Source organism: Merops nubicus, unplaced genomic scaffold (genome assembly GCF_000691845.1).
Source record: "Merops nubicus isolate BGI_N331 unplaced genomic scaffold, ASM69184v1 scaffold36568, whole genome shotgun sequence".
NCBI lineage: Eukaryota > Metazoa > Chordata > Aves > Coraciiformes > Meropidae > Merops > Merops nubicus.
In genome coordinates this window covers 1-24,964 of record NW_008626989.1, presented here as the reverse complement: position 1 = coordinate 24,964, position 24,964 = coordinate 1, and the positions used below count along the sequence as shown (strand labels likewise).

Here is a 24,964-nt window from a genome sequence, read left to right as displayed (position 1 = left end):
AGAGTGTTTTCACTTTAGAAACTGCTCATTATGGTCTGCTGATACTTTAAAAACAAAATTGTAAGCCTTCTAATATGTAGAACAAATCTCGGTGTTTTGGAATAGCTTTTCTGTCATCTATTCATTAAAAGATTACCGTGGGCAATATTTTACAGCGTTAGAGAAGAAAGCAACATACTGTTGAGGAGTCTCTTTTCTGTGATCCAAATGCAGTTAGGTGAAAACAAAGTAAACAATGCCCAGATGTGGACACAATAGCACTAATTTTGTGACTTTTTGTTGTTCTTGGCAAGCAGTTCTAGAATTGAAAGCAAAAGGTGAATGTGCCATTCAAGACTACGTCCAGTGTTTAGTTTCGTTGCATAAGAAGAATTTAGAGACAGTTTATGTAAGAAGGGAACAGCAAAGAAGTTTTATGGTGTATACATACAGCCATAGATCTTATGCAAAGGTGAAGATGCATGCTGAGTCTAATGACTGTATACCTATTTCATGTATTATAAAAAGGTGAGTCAAAGCTGAGAGTGGTTGTGATGCTTTTAGTGCCTGCCTTTCTGTGATACTTGTTTGTGGTGAAATGTCTGGACTTGAACAGATATATACAATAACTAGGAAGAACTTTTTTTTTTTTTTTTTTTTCAGCATTGGGAGTTTCTTTGGTTGGTTTGCTTAGCTTCTCTAGCCTATAGTTTTTTTCAGTCTTAGTTTTAGATCTCCTTGCAGGTTGTTGTGGTTTACTTTTGCAGTTGCTGTCTGAGCCTTTTTTCCTGTTCAGATGTTCATTTGTCTTAGTCTCTCAGTGCAAAACCCAAATACAAGATGGGCTCTACCAGTAGACAGCAACTTTGCCTGAAGAAGAATATGAAGGATACATATTCTCAAATGGCAGCTACTTAACTTGATCCATTTCATGGACTACTGCTGTAAACCCTGGACTCCACTAAGGGTAGTTTTCAGGAGTTGCCTCACTTTTGTATCTTCCTGCCCACCACAAAGTGGGAACTCTGTTCTTGAGGAGTAAAGTCTACTTGCTGACTTAGTTCTGCAAGTTTGCCTTTGTAGCCTTATGTGCTTAGGAAGTAATAAAGATTCAAGGAAATGTCTTGATCATTTTGCATATCTCTGCTGCATAGTGCCCATTTCCCACTCTGGTCATGGTATGAGTTCTGGTTTGTAGCAGCTTTAGGGCAAACCAGCACTGAGCATCCAGAACTGACAGAATAACTCTAAAGAAAAGAGCAGGAGGAGTTGAGGTGTCATATTAGTCTTCAAATAGTTTATTTGGCATTCTTTATCTCAGAGGTTTTCTTTTATCTAGAGGTAAACTCTTACCACATACTCTTTTCTGCAGTCATTGTTCTCCATTAGATCTGACTGATGGCTTGCAGTCTTACTTGGAGATGTGGAGTCTTAATAGAGCTAAAATGGGGACAATGCAACTGTAAAGGTAGCAGAAGGTAAACAAATATAGGGACTTCCCATTCCAGGCCCTGGTCAGAGAATCTAAGATAAATCCTGTGCTCATATATAGGGAATTTTACTGTGCTGGTGAGGGTAGGGGTAGGAAGAGTAATGATCCTATTTCTTGAGTGTTTTCATTTTAGTATATCACAAGGTTATGTAGAGTGGCTTTGCAACATCTCCATAGCTACGACAGCAAAAAAACAAATGTAGAAGGAAGATTTCCTCTTTTTCCTCTGCATTTTTGGGGAAAGTGATCCTTATTGAAAGGAAGTCCTGGGGATAACAGGAGTACCCAGGTCACTGTCAGTTCAAGTATTTCTCAGTATTTTAAAATGCCTTTCTCTAGTTACTGATAGTTAAAAATACACTGCTTGTAACTTTCTAACAGGAATGTTTTGAAAATTAAATAAATAAATGGATTTTTTATTTATTGTGCCTGTCCTTTATTTTGAAAAGGACTTCCACACATTCAGATCACTGACCCTATTAATTTTTTTGGTAAGCAGGAAATATATTGAGATACAGCGATAACACTTTTCTTCTGTAGAAGTAGGATCTGAAGCACATGATGTTGACTTTATGGCCTTGCATTTAATTTTAAAAGATTTAGTATTAACAAAATGTTGAAGTCGTTTACCTGCCTTTGGCTGAAAAAGTACTTTTATGTCTTTACAGGAACTGTATTCTGTCACAAATTAAATTTTTTTAAAAAAAAAAAAGTTAAATTTTATCTTTTAACTCACTGTATGCCATAGCTAAATAAGCTCTACTGAGTAGCCATGAAAATAAAGAGCATTTTTTTGGTTGTTCTAAATGTTTACTTTGAAAATAAGAATAGATCTGTTTAGTTCCTTAGCACATGTGGAAGCTGTCTGACCACTAAAGGTGCTATGAGTGTGACCATTAACTGAACACCTTTCTGACTCTAAAGTGCTCCTTGTTATGTTTGTACTTTGTCTTACTAAAAATCAAGGGTTTTCTTCTCTTCAGGAGAATAAAATATTGTAACCGCTCTCTCTGTCCTTATCAAATTCATTAAAAACCAGCAGCTCTCCCAGTTTGCTGAATACCTAGTAGAGGTGAAGAGGCGAGAAAGAACTGGGCTTTTGTTTCTTCTTTATGATGGATAAGTGTCTGAAACGATGGTGTAGACTTGGATGGTGTTACTTGGATGATGCTGGTTTTACTTCTTGTTGTTTGACTACAATGGCATGTGGAAGATGATGCCTTTGTGAGAGAAATCACCTGTGACAGCTTCTTGGTGGCCCTATAGTGCATAAGAGGAAGGGATGGTTTTTTAGGTTAAAACTGCTCCTAAAAGTGCATTTCTGCCACTGTGCCACTTGCTGCTCTTGATTTGCACCTGTAGATGTAATGATGGTAACTAATTGTTCTTGCTGCCCGGTGCCTGCCCTGGGGTGCTGGGAGGAGAAGGCTTCTGCCACCTCTCAGGCAGCATCTCCTGTGGCAAGGCAGAGACACAAACTCAAGAAATAAAAAAAGCTGTAAGACCACGTGTAAATACTTTGGGCTAAGAATGAAAGAATTGGTGAAAAATGAAAAAGAAAAAAAAAAAAGAGACATGGCATCTGGAAGCAGAAATGAAAGTGTTTGGATCTCTCTTGTTTAATAAGAGATTGCTAAAAACAGTACAATTTCTGAGAAGATATACTTGGAGATTTTTCTTCCTTTGTGTGGGGCAGGAAAGGTAAGTCTAACTAACCAGGAGGAACATGTTAGGTGTTAGCGATGGGTGAGGTACTGAGCTTTCTATGTGGGAGCTCAGCTGACCTTGATAGACTGCCTGACCCTGCGTGTGTGTGTATTCTTTATAAATACATGGAACTTCATCTACCTAGCAGCTGCGTACAAGTTTTGACATGAGTATTTTATCAGTTCTAGCTCTCTAAGGTCTAGGTTTGAGACTAGAAATACAGCCACAATTTTTCTGATGTGAACTGTGCATTTATTGCTGTGTGTGATGAAGTACTCTCTAGTGATAGGAGACTGCCAGCAATGAAATTGTATTTGTCTGCTTACTTGAAAATAGTGTCCACTCTCACTTGCAAGTAAATCTTTCACTGGCTTGCAATCTTCAGAGATTAAATTCTGAGTTCGGTTCTAATAAATACCTTCTAGTGGTTGTTTGAAATCACTTTAAGATGTAGATGTCTAAAGAAGGGGAAAAGCAGTGCTGCTTCACTTTGGGTTTGTACTTCTTTTGGTATTAATGTCATAGGGCAAATTTTTGATTTGTTGTGGTTTTTAAAAAAATAGTTATGTTGATGGCCTGTATTGGCTAATAGTTTCTGTTTTGGTGGTTATATGAAAGCTAAAAATCATGCAAAATGTTTGGAGGTCTGTGAGTACTCCTGATTAGCTCCGAGAGGCTGTGAATAGTTAATTATTCAGCACAAAGTTCTGAAGTTCAAAACTCTAAGCAGTTTCAGCAACAGATGGGTCATGTGAAATCTCATTGCACAGTCCTCTTTTGCAGTGCTGCTCTGGACCTTGTTTGCTCTTCATTGTGAGTGACTTTGAACTTTCTTTCCTCAGAAAGATGGGTGTTTCTAACTGTTGTATGCTAGGCTAGAGCTTTTGTTTTGGTTCTGTGGAACGTTTATAGAACTTAATTTGTTTGGTTTCATATTTGTTTGGTTTCATTTAAAGTAAACAAACTTTGGTACAGCTCCAGAATCTAAACTATAAGCATGTTTTGGGAACCTTTGTGCATTATGTTTGAAAACTATTTTAACTTTCTGTGAATGTGGCTCCTTTCAAGCTCTTTAAAAAAATGTTTATAAGAAATTGAAGCTCTGAATTGAATTATGAGCTGCTTCTGAATTGAAGAAATGAGTGCGTCTCTACAGTGTGTTTTGTTGTCGTTTGTGTTTGGTTCTTTTTTTTTTTTTTTCCTAATGGCAAAATCCATTAAAAGTACACAGAGAGGGATGTAGAGAGTTTTCCTTTTATACCATTTGGGATTTTTTTATTTTAATAAAATAAGTGAGCCTTATTTAGTCTTCACTCTTTGACTTGTCACTAAGAGGGGAAAGGATAGTGAGAAAATTAAAATAGGGAATCGGCATAGATGAGGGGAAAATCTGAAAGCCTTTTGCGACCAATATGTCAGGAACTACTGCAACACAGTACTACTGGTTATACTGCTATTTTATTACTGTATAGAAGTAAACTAGAGCTGGTAGTATTTGAAATATTTTAATAATCAAAAGAAAAATTTGGTGAGTAAAAGTGTGATTATTCCCTTACCTATCTATCCTAGATACTACATGTATTGTCAGTGCAATTTGGCCTCATACTGCATAGTACAGCATTTCTGTTTATACTAATCCAGTAAATCTGTTTGGAAAATGCACAAATAGGGTCTTTTCATAACCTGAGGGAGAAAAAAGTAATTAATTTACTTTTTTCATGTACCTTAAACATCTTTTGTTTTGAGCTTGATGTTTTTGGCAAGTTTTTTTAATATATATGATAGATACCCAAGCCTATTTGTATCCTTTGTCGCCACCGATCTTATGTTTAAAATATTCTTTTGTCCCTTCCTTGCACATATCACTTACACAGTTGAGTGAAAACATTTAGTTGTGGTTCATTCCTGTTCTGAGACTTGTTAGTTTGCCAGTATGGAATCGTGTGTGTATAAATAGTTACTTGACTTTTCATTTTTATCCATTTATTTCAGAAGAAAATCTAAAGCACCACCTCCTCCATCTGAAACAAAAACTATTGCTGCTGCTTCATTCGATGACACAGAATCAGCCAACTTCATCATGGAACAGAAAGAGAATGTAATTGATAAAGATATTGAACTATCAGTGGTCCTGCCGGGAGATGTGATCAAGTATACTACAGTTAGTGGGAGGTAAGTTATGCAGTGTGACACTTTAATTTTCTTTTCTTGCTTTAGTTTACTTCAACCTTCACCCAGGTTTTAATCACTCAGTAAAATTGTTATCTAAGCCTGAACATTGAGTGTGGCCAAAGAAGGGCAGTGAAGCTGGTGAAGGGTCTAGAGCACAAGTCCTGTGAGGAGAGACTGAGGGAACTGGGGTTGTTTATTCTGCAGAAAAGGAGGCTCAGGGGAGACCTTACTGCCCTATACAAGTGTCTGAAAAGAGGTTGTAGTGAGGTGGGTGCTGGTCTCTTCTCCCAAGTAACAAGTGATAGGACAAGAGGAAATGGCCTCAAATTACACTGGGGAGGTTTAGGTTGGACATTAGGAAAAATTTCACCACTAAAAGGGTTGTTACCTCTCATTAAGAGGTGAAGTAGGTGTAACTACACATTTACATTACTTGGTTTAAATCAGTTGTCATAAATCATTATATAATTAATATAACATTTTAAGTTACTGGAACAGAGGCTGGCCAACAGTCAACTGGAACAGGCTGCCCAGGCAAGTAGTGGCGTCACCATCCTTGGAGGTATTTACAAGACATGTAGACACAGTGCTGAGGAACATGGTTTAGTGGTGAACTTGGCAGTATTAGGTTAATGGTTGGACTCAATAATTTTAAAGGACTTTTTCAACCTAAATGATTCTACCATGATTTTGGGGGAGATGTGGAAACATATACTTTATACATTTACCTACCTTTCGGAGACTGTTTTTTGAAATTCAGAAATTCTTTATGGCACCTATCAGGATGTGTAGCCATATTTGTTGTTCTTTCTAGTTGCTGCAGATCTCTAGAAAAATACCATTTTCTATGAGTCACTGAATTTTCCCATATAATTTTTCCTTGTTAGCCTTAAGGATGAGTTCCTGAATCCTTTTGGGTACAAAGTCATTTCAGTGTTTGCTCAGCACTGCTACCTGTAGACTACTAGCAGTCCTAATAAAAAGTGTCATCACTTCACACAAAATCTGTAATTCTTCAAAGAAATATTTTCTACCTACAGCTTTGGATTATATTTTTAACACATATTGTGCTTAAGTTCGTTTTAATTTGAAATACATATTTCAGTCTGCTGCTAACTGGTAGTATACACTGTGCATATAACTCTCAAGTCACTTGTAGTTCAGATAGAGATGGACATTGACTGGTGAATTGAAATCATAAATGCTGGGATTTTAAAATGTTATATGAATTATCATAGCAGATCTACTAAGGAGGCTCCTATGCAAGGCCTTGTATGGATCAGAGCAATTAGGTTGCCAGTTTGTCGCTTTCATAAGCTGAGGAAACTAATTGTGTATAGTGCTTGTGTCAGTGTGGTGTCAGTGTCTTTGCTGCTGAAAGCAAGCAGGCTGATAACTGATTTAAACTAGGTAATGTAAATGTATAGTTACACCTACTTCACCTCTTAATGAGAAGTAAAGTCAAGCTTGAGCCTGTTTGCACACTTTATCATTTCATGAGGTTGTTGCTTGGACATCACATATCAGCTTGTTCACCAGAGCTGCAGTAGATTGAACTTTTGTGGAGTTTTCCTTTTAAAAAATTTTTTTACTTCCCCAAACTCCATGTGATTCTTCAAGATAACTTCAATCTGAGGCTGTATTTCTTGGAAGAAATTTTCAGAAATACTTCTTGACTACTTGATATGGGCTTGCAGCAAGGAGTATTACTATCTGTAAACATGGTGCTTTCTTCTTTTTTTAAAATTTATTATTATTTCTTATTATGTCTAATGACACTGTCAGTCGCTTTCTTCTTTTAACTCCCTTTTCCCACACTTAGGAGTACTTTGTGCCTTCTGTCTTGCTTTGCTCAGAGTAAAGTGCTAGAAAGTAGTGTTGCATCTATCTTCACTTGGTCAAATTACATTGTGTATAATTGTTCATTATTCAAGACAGGACCTACAAGCTTATCAGGAAGCACACACGTTTTCCAGTCAGTTTTATTATCCCACAGTTACTGTGGTTTGGGTTTGGTGGTGTTTGGTTTTTTGCTTTTTGTTTTTTTTTTTTTCCAATCAAGATACTGTATGTGGATGATTTCATAAATGACTCATCTGTAAATAAGAATGTGTATTAGCACTGCTGGGCTCACTCAGAATGAGGGGAGAAACTGTGCAGGACCTGGAGTCTACTGTGAAACATACTTCAAACTATCTTTTCTTGTAGTTTTGCTTTCTTTTGATAGTCATGTTTTAAGGACAAATAGGCAAGATCCCTCTAGAAATGACATAAAAAGATAAATTGCTAATTTGTCTCTTTCCAGTTCGTAATCAGAGATGAGAGCTTCAGAGCTCTCAAGGAGAGAATACATTTTTAAATCTCATACTAGAAAAAGAAAAACTGTGAATTTGCACAAATGCCATAGTCCACTAGAAGAAACTTCTCTACTGTTCTCAGGTGAAGTTGGGTGTTTTTCTCCCTGCTTTGGCATAGTGTACAGGAAGAGCTATGCAGAACAAAAGAAGATGTTATATAGATAAATATCCTGAGTGAGTAGAAGCAGGCAAAAAAGGATCAGAATGAAATCCAAAAGAATTTTGGAGAAAAAAGATTACAAGAGAGAATAATTCTTGATCCCTGAGTTGATATATGGGCAACTAAAGCAAAATACTGAGAGGCTGAGAAAAGGAGGGAGGACTGAAATAGCTCATTCCTCATTCCTAAACTTCAGGAATGGGAAGATTCTCTTATTTAAGCATAGACACCAATTTATAGTTTGTAGTAGTGCACGATAGTGATTCAGTTCATCTATTCAGCATCTGACAGTGGCATTCACAATCTCAGTCACCAGGATTCCTGCAGCGAGGTCCAGGCTAACAGTTACTTAAAAACAGCCCCCCAAAAAACCATAAGAGCAATGAGTGGTAGGAAGTGAGGGTGTGCTATTCGGAGGAAGGAATGACTGAAGTATTATAGTTTTTTTTTTAAATGGGAATGTTTTTCAAAGTTTCTGAGTCTTCTCCAGTTGGTTCTATATACAGCATAGGAATGAAGAAAATCCTGCAGTCAATGAAGAAAAAAAATAACTTGAAGAACAATTTCATTTAGCAGCCTGATCATTTTAAGTTAGTTTTCTTTTTTTTCTTCCACAAGGAAGAAATAGAGAGTTTGAGAAAATTTTCTCAAAACTGTGTAATTAGTTTCAGTTGTCTGCATCTGTAAATTAACTTGGAGATTTCAAGGGCAAATGTGATAGTGACATGCATTTTATTTGGAAATGGTGTGTCAATCAGATAGTTTTGCAGGGTAGCATGTCTGGCTTCAGTTTCATATGATTTTCAGAGAGACCTTTTAGCTTCACTGAATCTGTTTTCTTAGAGTTCTTTGTGAGTTTCAATTTGATCCATTCTTGAGTATTTTTTGTCATTAGGGTATTCTTAATAAACTGTTGGTTTATTCTGTACATCTAGCTAGTGAATAACAAGCTTTGTGGTGATATCCTACTTTTCAAAACATTTTGTACTTACCGTTTGTTAGTAACAAATTCCTGGGGGTTTTGGTGTTTTTTTGTTGTTCTCCATGAAAACAAATGTCTTTTTAGAGAATACGATTAATAATATTTTTGCAAGGAAGTGTATGAAGCCATAGGTTTAAGTAATGGGAGATCTCTAGAAAGCCAAACTGTGTTTAGGTTTTTCTTTCTCTGTCTTCTCTCTCCTGCTACCTCTCTTTCCCCTTCCCCAATTCTGTCCCTGCCTAGGAATACTTTTGGTGGCTATTGGTATTTTCAGTGGTATTTTGGTGGTGCTATCTTTGTTGGTTCAGGTGGCGCTTACTGTGCGTCTCACAATGTGAATACCTTGTTCCTAAGGTTTGATAATGTAAGAATCTCAAATTTATTATTTTTTTTTTTTTAAGTAGCAAGTTCCAAGCCCTTACTTTTTTTGAGAGAAGCATAGAAATTTAGTACATTTTTTTCTCATTAAATTTCCTTTTTCCACTTGATCTGGTACTTGAAGGGACACCTTCCACTGATTACAAACATAACATTCATTCTGGGTGAAGGTTCATTGTTTAACTATAAGCTATGTGGTGTAATGACAGGCTGCGACTACTCAATTGTTACTGTTGTTTAGTCAGGTAGGAATAACTAGAGGAAAAGAGATAAAAGGTGAAGGTGTGTGGGAATACATAAATAAATATATAATCAGAGATTTCTAGAAAACTAAGTAATGCCATGAAGTTAAAGAAGTTACAAATAAAGATTTTACTGAAATGAGATAAAGAAGGGCAAGCAGATGATGTACTCCAAGACAGCTGATTGCCATTTCTTGGACTTCTACCAAGTGTTAATTATGGTAGTTATAAAAATTACTGTGATTACATGTATTCCTCTACGTGCAGTGCTGGAAGTCTTAAGCAAAAATAAGTTTTACAAGTTTTGGAGAATGTGATTAAAAGAAAGATTGTTTTTTGTATCCGTCTAGGAATATCAGTCTGAAGCAATTTTTGAAGGTGTCTTGGTCTCCAGTGGAGGGGAGAACTTACAGTCTAGCATCCTTCAGTCAAGCAGATAATTTTGGGAAGTACCAATGGAAAGCAACTTTGTGCATTAAAAACGTGATTCAGTGCTAATTTCCTTTTACTTGTCAGTTGTTTGTGAGCAGCTGTGTTTCTCATTTATCATTCTGTCACTTCTTGTGATGGGTGTAATGGGTGACTTATTGGATAGGCTGATAACCAGGAAGGTCACTTCAAGAAGTAGTATCTGCTCTTTTCTCTGTCTCCCTCCTTCCTTCCCCTTCCTTGACCCCAGTGAAATGTGGGGAATGACATGATTTGCATTTGCAGCTTTTTTCTTATTAGGGTGAGATGGATGTATTTGTTCTATTATGGGTTAGAATAGAAGTACAAGAAATAGAGCAGTTCCATCTTTTTTCTTTTAACTGGAGCAGGTCATGATATATGCAAGCGAAGAATTGAAACAAACTCTCTGGTTTAAGTGTGTGAAAAGGGATGAACAGTTATTTTTCTGCAGTGCTCAGTGCATTTCTCATGATATTTCTCAGGCTTGTATATATATTCTAGATGAAGACACAGGAGTATATCACATTATCACATGCTTAATACCTCTTCACACTGATAGCTGCTTTTTGACACCTTGGAGCATAATTTTTTTTTTTTTTCTGAGTTTTTTGTTCCTCCTGCCTTTGTCTCCTGAGGCAAGTAACACTTGTACCACTTAAGCAGGCAGGAAGTTTCCCTCTGGGCAGGAGTGCTGGTAGGGAGCAACAGGTCTGCAGTAACTGTTTCTGTCAGCTTTCAAACTGTTTCCATCTTCTGGAAGTGCAGTATGTGCACCAGAGAGTTCAGCCCTGCTTCTAGAAGTTGGAAGATGGTTTATTTAAGGAATGGTTTTTCGTTAAGACCAAGTGAAAACAGGAATGATATTATAGAGTAAATTAAAGGAGAGGAAAAAACATGTTCACAGTAATTTCAAACATGAATCATTCTTAATTCTTTTTACAGAACCATATAATTCGAAAGGTCTGTTTTAACTTCCTACTTACAAAGATTGTAAATACATTTATTATCATACAGAATTCTGCTTAGCTTGGTGGCTCTTTGTAGAAGTTGTCGATTTCCACATTTGTCTATGCTACCAGAATATTTTATCTGTTATGAGATTACATCTAGAATTTAAGTCTTCTGATAAAGACATACCAGCCAAACCCTGTATTAATTTTCTCTGAGATACTTTAGTGTTCTTTTCAACATAGCATTTGATTGCTTCAGACTTTTAAATTACTTTCACAATATCCTTGTGAGACAGTAGGTGATACATTTTCCTGTTTGGAGCTGTAACTGAGAGATGCAGAGGCCATCACAGTGAAATGCTCTTTACAGATGATTACCCAACTCCAAAAATGGAGGAATGACTAGTTCTGGTGACCCGATAGTACTGTAATCTTATTCAGTTGCTGTAGCATACAAAGTTAGGGTACTTTCATTACCTTTGGTCTATTTAAACTTCCATGACATTTCTGTTTAAAGTACAAATTTAACAGATTTATTTCAGTAGCAACTGGGAATGTTCAGCCTATCTTACTGCACTGTTCTGTATGTTTGTCATTGAGCACTGAGAGAACAAAGGACATACAGTTAGTGAATACGTGTTAAAAATTCAGTTTGCCTTGTTGAAAGGACATCTGTTGCATCACACAGAGCTTCTCAAGAAATTACACTCAACTACTGTATTGTCATTTAGCTTCTTTCCCTGTGTCTGTAGTAAACACCTGACTCTCATTTTGGGATCCCTAATGCAAGACCTTAAAAGGTGAATTCCTCAAACTTCATTTCTCCTGCTTCCTGCCAATTGTTCATGCTCATAATTTTGAAAAATAAAATCCGGTGTAACCTCAGAATGGATATAAAAATTTCAAGCTTTGGGAGGTAATTTGTAATGAATAGCAGGGCATTTAGCACCACTGCTACAGTTCCCATTAAATGTCAAATGAGGTGGCTAATGCACAGATCCTTGCTGCCCTCAGGAGGAGTATCACTTCACACGAACAAAAATCTTCCCCTTCGCTCAAGCACATGGCATACTTCTGTACAAGCTGGTTTAATTTTTCTTTTAGTGGTGTTTTTTGGGTCTTGACTTCTTTTTAATTTGATGTTGAAGATCTTGAAAGTTGGTGCCTGGCAGTAATTATTAGTTGTGAAAGGGAGAAGGTGGCTTAAGTTAAATGTTTATCAGCACGGTTTGTTATAGCCTGCTTAATTGTTATCTGTTGTGACAGTTCCATTTGTCTTTACAGGAAGCCCATGATGGACTTGCTTATCTTTCTCTGTGCACAGTATCATTTAAATCCATCAAGCTATACTATAGAGTTGGTATCTGCAGAAAATAGCCAGGTTAAATTCAAGCCAAACACACCAGTGGGAGTGCTTGAGGTGGAGAAGGTGATTTTAAAACCAAAACAAATGGATAAGAAGAAACCTGCTCCTGTTATACCAGAGGTGAGAACTAAGATTAAAGCATACTGATAAAGTAGAATCACTCTTGTATTCAACAAGTTGAGCTGGTAGCTCAGCCTCTCGTTTCAGCTTTTCCTACTGTTTCTTATCCTCTCACTGTGCACCCATGTGAAATGCTTGGTTCCATGTTCTTGATAATGTCCTCTTAGATAAAATATATGCCAATTTGTTGCAGCAACCATCTTTGCTGCTGGAAGAAGGAAACATTACAATGTATTTGTAATCCCACACCTTACTGTCCTTTTGACAAATTTTACCAATGAAGTGTGATTGAATACAGCCTTCCGCAAACTGAAAATCTACGACTTGTGCCATCTGTCATGCTGTGATATATGTGGTCTTCTGATTGTATGTTCATTTTCCTTTAATACATACTGTACTTTTTTGTTGTTACTTGGCTTTTATTATATACCCTTAAGAAGTCAGGAGCCTTTAGAAGTACTAAAGCAACTTCTGGGTGTTGGCATAAATCTTTCGTTCTGCTTTTGTCCTCCTGCTGTATAGAAGAATACTGGTTTTTAATTTATCTAAAGCACTTGCACAAGGCCAGAGAAGCGCTTCTGCCCTTTTACCTTCACCCTATGTGTGTGTGCACACATGTGCATGGACACACTTGTGGCTCATGGGCTGACTTCTACAGCTGCCTAATGGAACCTAGTAGGGCATCTTGCTCCTGGCATGTCCTCTGCTGGACAAGCATGTGGCAGATGCTAAAGGAGGAGCAGACTATCATGTTTCCTTTCCTTCTGTAGAAGGGAATCTCAAAGTAGTTCTTAGTTTCTCGTATAGTGTTTCTGAATCTGTACCATTGATGAAGCTGGCCATAAACGGAATCCCTGTCATTACTGTAAGGCTGTTATAAAAATGCCATTTGTTCCAGAATTTGTGCTAGTATTTATTAGAATTTTCTTCTCTTTAGCAAACAGTCAGGGTAGTGATAAACTACAGGAAGACACAGAAGACGGTAGTAAGAGTTAGTCCACATTCACCCCTTCAAGACCTCATACCAATTATCTGTAGTAAATGTGAGTTTGATCCTTCACACACTCTGCTATTGAAGAATTACCAGTCTCAAGAACCCCTTGATGCGACAAAATCTCTTAATGACCTTGGACTAAGAGAATTATATGCCATGGATGTCAGTCGAGGTAAGGTAACTTCTGTAAATTGCAGTTATAGAAAAGATAATTACTTAGTATTTCAATAATATACATGTTTTGTTGTTTTTTTGTTTGTTTGTATGGTTTTTTTTTGTGTGTGTGTTTTTGGTTTTTTTTTTTTGTTTACTTGCAAGGAAATTAATTTCTAGCAATTTAGTATATATCTCATTAGTGTTCCACAGAATTGAAACTGGAGCAAGTTTACCTGAACTTATGTTTGGAAAATGCTATGTAAAGGTTTCATTTTCTAGCAAAGATGGCTAAGCACAAATCATCACTTAAAAGTGATCCATTTCTTTCCTTCCCCCACTCCCTGTACACCACTGTATTTCCTTTAGAAAGACCAACACCACTGTATTTCCTTTAGCTCATAGAAAAGACATAAGGTTATGATGAGCTGAAAACAGAAACATTATAGAAATTCAGTTTTGTTTTAAAATTTAAGATGTATTAGAGTATTCTAATAGTGTTTATATATATTTCTGAGCACTGTTATGTAATTTTATATATTATGAAGGAATAATAATTCTTTTTTTAATTGTGGTCCAACAGGGACACAGCAAACTAACTTCCTTATATTTGTATGGACATTCCTATGCCTAGTTTTAACATTAGCTGTAAGCCTGTTTTTTTTTTTTTTTCATTAAATGTTTGCTGTAATGTGATTAAAACTTCCATACGGTGTGGCTTTTTCTGTTTCAGACATTTCTCACAGGAAATTTTATCTCAATATAGAATGTGGTAATAGTGGCTCACTCCTATTCTTGGCCACTGTTTGGTTTGCTTGGTTTTTTTTTCTGCTCTAAAACTTGGTGTTGTCTTTTGTTTGTCTTTACCCCCTTCTGGCTAAATACGGTAACCTTATTGTTTGGTTGTTCCAGTTTTGAGAGTTCTCTCAATTATTTCCCAAAGGCTGGTTATCATGAAAAGGAGAATAACAGATTTAGAAAACATGTTCTTTTCCCATGGAGAAAACAAAAATGAAATATCTTTTGCTTCTCCATTGGAAAACAACATATTTAACTTGACTAAACATGAGGCTTGGAGTATATGTGCACATAGTGCATTGTCTTGTTTGTTGTCTGGCTACTGCTTTTGTCTACAGACTGGCAGAGCTGCCTTCTGCACAGTATGACATGCGCTTCATTTGAATCAACAGCCAAAAATCCTTAGGAGAAAGTACGAGGGCATGTACGCTTTCTGCATGACACTGCACTGCTAGGAAAGTTAGATATGCTTTGGTTCTCTTGATACGAAGTAGTTCAGCATTTTAAGTTTTCAGACAGCTTCAAAGCTCTGAATTTTCAGCTTTCTTTAGGAAAGTAAATGGTGAACTGTACCTTTTACTTAATAGAATTTAAGTTCTATTTTATCCAGATTATATTTTAATTTTACAGTCTTTGTTTTCTGCTTAACAATCCAAAACTTACAGAGTGAACTATTCTATATACTGATTTTCCTCCTTCCTTCAGAAATATAACTGAAAACTCTTGCCTAATTTAAAAGATTCCAGCTGTGTTGCCTGTCTTCAGGCTCAAGTTCTTAAATGGCTTGCAGCATTAGGTAATAAAGGTGTGCATCCTTTTACTTCATGCAAGTACCCAATTACTTTTTCCTAGTGCTGAAGATTCAGCTTGGCTTTCTGTGTTTGTAACAAGTAACTGCATCCTTGATTTGGATTCACATTTTCTGTCTTGTCTTTTTGTCTTTCTGTAGCCACATCACCAGTTGATTTAAATTTACCATCTTTGCAAGGTATGATTTACTGACATGGGCAGTGAAACTGTAGCACTTGAATGATGACCCACCATCCGCTTATACTGTAACATCGGCTTCACTGTGACATGACTAATTATCTCTATGCCATCATAAATGCACATTTAAAAAAAATAACACAAAAGTGGATATACCCAGCTACACATAAAGTATTTCTATGCAGTTTTCCCTTAGATCAAGTTATTAAATTTACAGTTATGTTTATATTGATACTTGGACCAAAAGCCCATAGTGGCCTTGCTGAATTGTGGCGTTTGCATTCAATGGGATTTCTTTATTAAACTTAAATCTAGTAAAAATTAAAAAGAGACAATGTTTAGATTTACAAATTGTCTGTATAAATTAAACAATGTAAGGAGGATAAATTCTGCAAGCTACTAGAATGGACTTGACTATCTTTACTACAACTGCGGTGTAGTTACATGTGCAGTACCTGTCAGGTATTTCAGTGACCTTTCTCCATAGGCATAACACATACAGGCTTGTGCCTGACTTATCCCACTTCACACTTTGCCATGAATTTAATCTGTTAGGAGTGCAGAGCTGGAGAGGCTGATGCTCTTTTTCCCTTTTACAGCCTTTGTGTGATGTGAACCATAACATATGACAAGTGGGATGGGCTGGATTAAGTGCTAGGGGTATTAATAGCAGCTGAAACGCCTCTATTTTGAGGCCTAAGAAAGACAGGAAGACCATGGATGGTAGGAAACCTGTTCATTTTTCAGCGTTTAGAGAAATTATTAATATAGGTGATTTATGATGTGTTTTGTATATTTTTCCAGGAGGCTTATGGCAGACAGTGAAATAGTAAGAATGAAAGAGAAATAATCTGTGCAATAAATAACATCTAGAACTATTGTTTTCTGTTTTAGACTCCTATCAGTCTGAAAACTTGGATGTTTTGAAGGAGAAGGAAAACAAAGGATTTTTCAGTTTTTTTCAACGAAGCAAGAAGAAAAGAGAACAAGTAAGGTGTAACTTTGTATAAACAAAACTTCTAGAAACATATTCATATTGAGCAATCAGTGCTGTTGATTGTTTCCCAGAAAGTATAAGTAACTTGGATTTTTTTTCTTCCCACCACACCCCAAGGTTGCCAGTGCCCCAGCAACTCCACTGATGAGCAAGCCAAGGCCAACATTTATCACAAGATCTAACACTGTTAGCAAGCAGTATGATTCAAACACTCTGCCATCTGAAATGCCAAAGAAACGGAGAGCTCCTTTGCCACCTATGCCAAACTCTCAGAGTGCTCCCCAGGAACTTGCACAAGCCCAGGTCAGACCAGCATCTGGTGTTGTGAAATCTCACAGCTTTGACAGGAGTCTGCAGGTTAGTCATATTTGCTTCACTTCTTCAGAAGTTTAGACATAATAATCCTGGTAATCCTGTTAAAATCTGCTGAGGCTCGAAAGAAATGGGAAATGAAAGTGTACTACTTGCTTTTAAAAATTTTAGTATGAAAATAACTACAGAAATTGAAAGATGTGTTCCTTTCAAACTTTGTATCTTGAATCTGAAGCAGCTGCTGTATTTTGAATAGGTAAACCCAACTGTTTATATAGGTTGGTATTGTGAGCCCCTTTTTCTTCTTTTGGGTCAATAGTTTATATACTTAAATGCGAGAACATTCACACTTTATCATATCTAGTAAATGAAATTTTCATTTTACGAGTTATTTTTGATGTTTCAGTTACATGTGATATCAAGTAGGTTTTTTTTACATTGCTAAAAAAAGGGTGGAAATCTTGGGGAGTAGTCTAACTTCCTGGGAACACAAGAATGTTAAAAGTAGGGTTTTTGTTTTAGTCAAATAGGGAGATATTTAATTTAGGCTATGAGATGTGGGCTACATATTTAAGTAACCTATATACCCTGTGCAATGCAGAAATTCTGCCAGCAGAACTTGGGAGAATTGATGCATTAAGTATTATTCTGATATTGCATATAGTGAATTCCAATTAAAGATCAAATTGTCATTGTAATTTTTTTTTTTATTTCATACTTTGCTTTGAATGCAGTATCTAAAGATGGTCTCTAATAGATGAGGTTATTGGCATGACAGCAAAATAAAATGCAGGACTAAATGAAATACAAGTTAGAGGGATTACATTTGTGTTGGACTCGGAGACAAAAAATTTCAGTCTATGACTTGCTTTATCTTTGTGCAATGATTTACTCTTCCATTGATGCACAGAACCACAAGAGAGCACTGTTTAACAGAAATTCTGAATTTGTGTATTGTGTCCTGCTGAAAAGCTGTATCATGTGAAGGAAGACAAAGGTTTCTTTCTGTATTTTAATAAAGGAAACCTTGGGGGGGAAAAAATCACAGTCTTTTTTTACCTCATCATGTTTGTCTTTTAATTGAATTCTTTTTTTTTTTGAAAATAATTTATTAATGTCAGCAAGCTTTAAATAATTAATATCCTATTCTGTCTAACAGAAATATATGACTGCTGGGCTAGGATCTATCACTCAACAAAATTGCTTAGGTTTATTATTTTATACTGACATTTCTTTTTCATCTAAAGTGATTTGTCTGAAGTTGAATAGTTCACAAATGAAAGACAGAAGTCCAGTTGGGATTGTTTAGCCTGGGGAAGAGAAGGCTCTGAGGAGAACTTGCAGTGGCCTTCTGGTACTTAGAGGGCCTAGAGTAAAGATGAGGAGGGACTCTCTGTCAGGGAGTGTAATGATAAGACGAGGGGCAATGGTTTTAAACTTAAAGAGGGTAGATGTAGACTAGATAGATGTAAAGCAACAGCCCTTCACCATGATGGTGGTGAGGCACTGGAACGGGCAACCCAGAGAAGTTGTGGATGCCCCTTCCCTGAAAGTGTTCAAGGTCAGGTGGGATGGAGGTTTGAGCTACCTGGTCTAGTGGAAGGTGTCACTGGTCATGGAAGGGGGGTTGGAACTCTAGGTGATCTTTAAAGTCCTTTCCAACCTAAACCACTCTATGATTTTACGATTCTATATTGCTCAACTTGATCAGGGAACTCTTATGAGGGATCCTATGGGAGACTTCCTTGGAGGATAAAGCTGATCCTTAGAACAATGCTGAGATATTTACAGTCTTTCACTTAACTGTAAAATAAAGGAGAGTCCCCTTAAAAAGATAAGGTGTTAGGTGAGGGACAAGGTAAAATAATGTTTTTTAAATAAAAATGTCATTACAAGATTTGCAACTTTACACATGAAATTGAGTACTATTTAAATACATAAGCAGTCTTAATTCCAATAACTTAGATCCTAAATATGGAATTTGAAGAGAAACATATAAGCATTGTGGAATAAAGTCAGTTTTGATGGTTGCATAGAATTTTTTCATCTGCGTCATGTTCATTAATTCTTTCTGAACCCAAAATGACTAAATTATACTCATTTAATCAAAGTCAGTTCTCAGTAATGAGGCAGGTACAATGGTTGTACACTGTTAGTTCATTACAAACAATATAAGAATTTGGTCTCTCATGTTGCCCAATGTTGAAAATGTGTGTCCTGCTGGTAGTATTGAAAGTCTTTTTTTGGGTTGTACACTAGGCTGAGTGGTGCATTTGCTGGGCTGTTTAGTATTTGTGAGAGTTCTGGTATTGTAGTGTCCCATGAAATTAATTTACAACATTTAGGATATATTTTTTTTTTCCCCTTAGCTGTTGTTTTTATCTGTTTTTGCCTTACATGTAGCACTTTCTTGCAAGTCATACTGCTTTTAAGAATGCCTAAATTTTGAAGCCTGCCCTTCAGTTTATTTAGCAGACTGGAAGCATACTTTATTTTTTCTGTGGACCAGGATGACCTTCTGCATGTGCCTTGATACAAAAGAGATTTGTCCATAATATCTGCAAGGAATACCAAGTGAAATGTCAGTTTTGCCTGGATAAACTGTTTGCCTGGTTTTGAGAGAAAAACGGCAAAGCAGTAACATCAAACACCAGTGAAATGAGCCAGCTTTCAGGAAACAGAGTTCTCACTGTTGTCTTTCTTCTGATTCACAGTGTATTGTAGCCCAGTTTCTCACAGTACTAAAAAAGTTTTTAATGTTTACCTCCTACAGCTTCTCCACTTCTCTTCCCTTAAAAAAGAATCTGCTTTCTCTTTATATGAACAACTACATTTTGGTATGAGGGTTGGAATTTTTTCTAGCTCAATTTCAGAGCAATTATAGAATTAGTTTTTGGAAATATGTTCCTATTTTTAGGGCAGAAATTGGTATAATGGATGTAGGGGTAGCTTTTCCAAGTTGCTATGTAGCATGATTTGCTCATTCTGTATGAGACTTGGAAGATGATGAGTAAGCTTAAATAGTTGATGTTTGTCCAGCAAATTTCTATGTTAAATCAGAGTGGAAGCAAGCATGATAGTCTCTAATATGGAAATCCCTTACTTATTGGTCAGTTCTAATTTTGGGAAAGATGGCTCTTGCCAGAAGTATGTTTAGAACTAGCAAGTTTAAATACACTTGCAAGTAGAGAGGACTCTCAAGGGTTTTTGCAAAGTGCTATTGTATAATGCAGTACATGTATCTTCACAGTTTTCATAAAAGGGGGTGCAATTTTCTAGTAATAATTTTTTCTACAGAAAATTTAGTTTAAAAGAAAAGTACTTGATTATGTCCAAGCTTAAGTCGTGTAATAGATATTGAATGCATTGATTACTGTAAGAGTAAATAAATTTTTTTCTCCTGTTACTCCTTGGACGTATATTTGCCCGCATACTTGTGCAAAGGGAAGAAAGATATGCTAGTGCAATGTACTTAGATATCCCAGAGGTCTGTGTATCTTCAGTTAAACAGTGATCTGTGGAGCAAGAGGCAGGTACTGGTGGTATGAAAATGTATAAATAGTGACCCTTGGTGTGAGGTATGCTTTCCAGCACACTGAAATGCTTTTCTAGCACTACCTTCTTTCACAAATGCTTTTTTTTTTTTTTTTAATGTCTTGCATTCCAGCTGCAAAATTACCTTGGCTTGATTACCTCTCCTTGGCTTTTTGGAATGATGAGAAGGGCCAGGCATCATGTCTGCCACTGCTTACAGAGGCTGGAATTTGGGAATACTTGGCCTCTACAAGTATCTGCTTGGCGTGGTGTGGGATTTGGTGCCAAATTTGTCTGTATACATTTGAGGCTAAAAAGCTTCATATCCACACTTGTTTGTTCTGGGACGGAGATGGTGTACAATGTTAAAAGTGGAATTCCTGGATGTGTTGTGGAAGTTATGACAGAGATCACTGGTGTTTTTGCACTTCAGTGACTTTAACATGTATTTAAAGTGTAACTGATAAAGCACTGGCATTGGCAGTTGGTATGACACATGAACACCCAGATGTATATTCCAAAACTTTGTCACATATGTCTTATTGACATTATTTTAATTTTTTCCATCTGTTTCAAGTACTGTTTTCACATTACAACCTTTGTTAGGATTTGAAAGCTCTTAATATTCATATGTTGAATAATTCCTGAGAAAATCTGTTCAACACTTGAACCTTAACTGGAACATTTAGTACTTTCTCAAAATCTCTCTTTGTAAATTGTTTATTTGGATGCAAAGGACAGCAGAAAGGCTTATAAAAATCTTCTAGTAGTATTTGTACTCTTACGCTGAGAACTTTATTCCCCCCTACACACATACTCTTTTAGTGCAGGAGGGAGCTCTGGTGACATCTGTTCAGCTGAGCGAGTGTGTGCCAGCTCAGTCAGCTAAGGGAGCCTGTGCGAGGCAGATGAGGCTGCAGATGAGACCTCGAAACAGAGAAACAGTGTCTTTGTGCAGAATGGAGGGGCTTGCAGACTGGAGAGCAGCTACCACAGAGGAGAAAAACAGAACTGCCCAACAGGAAGGAGCAAAAATGATTTAACAATAAAAAAGCCTCATTTGGGGAGATAGTATTATACTTGACATCCCCTTCTGCATAAATTCAGATGCTGAATGTTATTAATTTTCTTTTAAGAACTGTTTGGGAACTGTGATTAAGAAACTACAGAAGTGTAAAGTGATTTTTGTTGTGTGATGTTTTAATCTAGAAACTGACGTGTTTAAAAGCTAATCAAGCATACAGTTATTTTTAATTAAGAGTGGGGTGGTATGTCCATGTCCTCTGCTGTTCTTAAAAACACATTTCAACTTGTGCTTCGTTTTTTCTCCTTAAAACCCTAAGTCCTGATTAGCTGTAAAAAATTTTTGTTTCTTGCTTTGGCATTAAAGTGATTGGTAAAAGAATATACTTCTTCTAGAAGTTCTTATTAGAAAACACTATTTTGGACAGTGTTGCTTCTTACAGTGAAGTAAGGGATGTGACATACCTGACATCGAGGTGGAACAAAACAGATGATAGAGTATGCCCAGGGTAGCTCAAAGGATGGTTCGTACCATCCCAGTTCATTCATTCAGGTATTCTGTTGAAATTGAACAGGAGCTGCCAAACAGTGCTTCACATGCAGCTTGTGCCAGTATCTTTTCTGTTGTGAGTAGTTTTCTGTACAGTTTTGACTGTGTACAACCAAATACTCTAGCTTTTGGTCTTTATTATCCTCCTTGCTCTAGAATGTGTATTTGTTCAGTGGTAGCTTTCTAAATTATAAGCAGGGGATATCTGTGTTCCATAGATATTGGCAAGGTCAAAAGTTCTGTTGTCAGTGATGTTTCTGAAAGGATTGTTACTCAAACAAAAATTTACTGGTGTATCTATGCCATCTCTGTTCCTCAGTGTTCTGCTTTGTGAAGTGGGCTGGTTAATTGAAGCACAGAGAAGTTCCCTGAAGATGACCAAACATCCAGTTGCTGTGTGGTTCCTTCTGGCTAGAAATAAATGTCACTGCTCTATTTTATTATGTTGTTGAGCACACCAGTGATAGGGATCAGAATTATTACAGAAACAGGCAGCTTAGTCTAATGCTAAAATACACTGTTTTACTGCTGGGATCCTGAACGTTATCATTCTAACAGATGTGGAAATAAAAGGTTTCTTCAGCATCAGGCAAACTGCAGTTAAGAATAGTAGGCAAATTTTCAACTGCTATATTTTTGAGACACAGAATGTATTTTTAAAATTATTTAAAATGCAATAGGACTGCTGTGTCATGAAACTATGAACTCTTCAGCAGGTAGCCTTTGTCCCTTTTTTAATGGTTTTGATTATTTGTGAATTAAGAATTTTTTCTCTTTTGCTACAATAACGAGGATATTATTACACTTTAATATCAGTAGGTATTACAATTATTGTTTTTATAACTTCTTCCAATTTCACTTCAGTGAGTATTACAATTATAAGACACTGTGCTTGCCAAGATAAGCTTTGAATGCTGGCATTCAAAAAATTTCTACAGAAGTTCAAATATTTCATGTAGGAAAAACTTGTAATAGTTCTATATACAGCCTAGGTAGGACTGCTGTTGAAGGACAAGGAAACTTTGAGTTATATCATTGCAGTGGGATGTGGTTGAAGCTTCTTTCCAGAATGATTTTTAGCTACTTTTAGAAAAGAATTATTTGAGGGTTGTAGATCAACCTTGGGGCATAAAAGAACTTTTTTTTTTTTTTTTGGTGCTAAATGTAACTGATTTTCTTTTACTGCAGTATTTTGTACCTCTATGAATATATTCAATTACTCTAGAAAATAGTTTGGTGGGATTTTTTGGGGGGAGTGGGGTGGCAGGGTAGTGGTGTTTTGTTTTTGGGAAATCTGCTCCTCAGAAGAATTAATATGAGAAAGACGGTATGTTTGGTAGTAGGTATATATTCTCTTTCCCAGATGTATTCTATAAATTCTTTTGAGGAATAATTATTAGAGCTATTTTGCTGGTTTTCTTTGATGGCTAATAACTTTCTTCCTCCCCTGTCCCCCTTCCTAGGCCCCTGCAGGATTAGTACGGAAAGGTTCTCTGCCGCTCAGTGACGCCGCCTCTGTGAACTCCTCCCTGCGGAGGATGAAGCGCAAAGCACCCTCACCACCCTCCAGAGCACCAGGAGATCAAAGGGAAAGCAGTAATGAGACTGGTAATCTTTTTATGCTCTTTAATTGGGAGGCAACAGGAAATATGGCAATTTGGCTAAACATTAAATACCACTTCATGAGATAAGAACCTCAAGTAACAGTGCTAGACATCTTCAGATTGTGAGAAGTGGTGATATTACTTTATGAGGTTGCATCTTGTAGTGTGTATGAGCTGGCACAGGCAGGACGCAGGAGCAACCACAGAGCCATGGATGAAATGCAGAGTAAATTTACTTTTGTTTCCTTGCCAGCCAGGGGATCCCTGCAGCAGCATGAGGGCAGGAGCACGCAAGCAGGGATACAGGCTTGGTCCATGCTAGAGGATCACTGAAACTGATGTTTTTGCTGGTATATCAGGGTTTCATGCAGGCATTGATCTTTCCCACAGCGGGGCAAGCATGTTTGATAGGATGCCTCCAAGTCTTTCACAGGCCTGTGTGATCTAAGCACAGATGTTCTACTCGTCTAACACATAACACTAAACAATGATTAGAAGGATATAGTTTTTTTTTTTTACACCGCAGCTGCAAGTCACCTGAGCATGTTTACAATCCTCTTACCACTCTTCCGTTAGTTTCCCACAATTGTGACAAAGCAGTCAGGCTTTAGGGCACTCAGATCAGAAAATACCAAATTAATTATAGTCAGGTTAACTGTAGCTATTGTGTTTGTGCTGATCAGATGGACAGCTTGGGGTGAGGAGAAATTATTAGCCTCCCTAGATGAGAGAGTGTTTCACAGGAAACTGAATGAGTGGAATAATTTTAGAAAAAGTTTCGTATTGTTCTTGTGTAATTCTTCTGTTTGATCAAAAATTGTTCTCTGGTTCAAAAGTACCTAAGAGTTAAGATTAAAATAATCTGAGAAATATGACAGTGAGCACCAACTGCTGAAGAGAAGGTGCATTTCTTGAACTTGCCAGTCTGTAAAATCACAATTTAACACTTTATCTGGAACTTTTGTTGGAGCAGAAATTGAGAGGCAATGATAAGCTTGCTATTTGCCTTTTTTGCAGTAACAGAGTCAACAGAATCAATGCCTACTAAAGTGGAAGAACAACTCACTGAAATGCAGTCCGAAACAGGTTGGTTCTTTTTCCAGATCCATTGATAAAATCTACTGCATAGCAAGCTAGGATTATTCATTGTTAATAATTGCGGTGCTATAGATGTGTCATAAGTATACAACTAATTTTAATGTTCTCAATTAACTTTTCCTTTGAAGTACAAATAAGGCTTTCTAAAAGAAAGATGTTTTACTGTCTACAGAAGCACATATAATATATTTTGTAATGGTCTCTGTACTTTACACTTAATAAACTAAACATTACCCCTGTTTTCCCCTCTTCCCCAACAAGTTGTAGACGAGAACAAGTCAGAATTCCTATTTTTTTTTTTTTTTTTTTTTGTGAACACCTTTTAACAAGCCTTTCAAAAGCTAAAGCCTAGTCTTGTTTTCAGAAGCCCATCTTGTGCTGCCCTAGACCTGCATAGCCTAGGGGTAGGAGCAAATTTCTGCCTGCCTTTTGGTTTGCATCTGAACAGCCTTTGAAAAGAAGTTGTAAATATAAATAGTATGTATAAATAGTCATTTATGCATTAAATAAAATAATTTATTTGGAGTGTTGCGTGAAAGGAAAGGGGTAGGTGTGGGTA

General features: G+C 36.8%; 1 protein-coding gene across 1 annotated transcript; it reads left to right on the top strand.

Annotated features, from left to right (window-relative positions):
• Positions 1 to 3,920: 3,920 nt before the first annotated feature.
• Positions 3,921 to 24,393, top strand: LOC103778587 (cordon-bleu protein-like 1; the record flags this gene model as incomplete). The annotated part of the gene is made up of 9 exons (XM_008946179.1): positions 3,921 to 3,991; positions 5,171 to 5,350; positions 12,154 to 12,355; positions 13,293 to 13,521; positions 15,250 to 15,288; positions 16,182 to 16,276; positions 16,402 to 16,641; positions 23,167 to 23,311; positions 24,325 to 24,393. Coding segments are annotated over exons 1-9 (1,270 nt in total), but the record flags the coding sequence as incomplete, so codon positions are not given.
• Between the last annotated feature and the right edge of the window lie 571 nt (positions 24,394 to 24,964).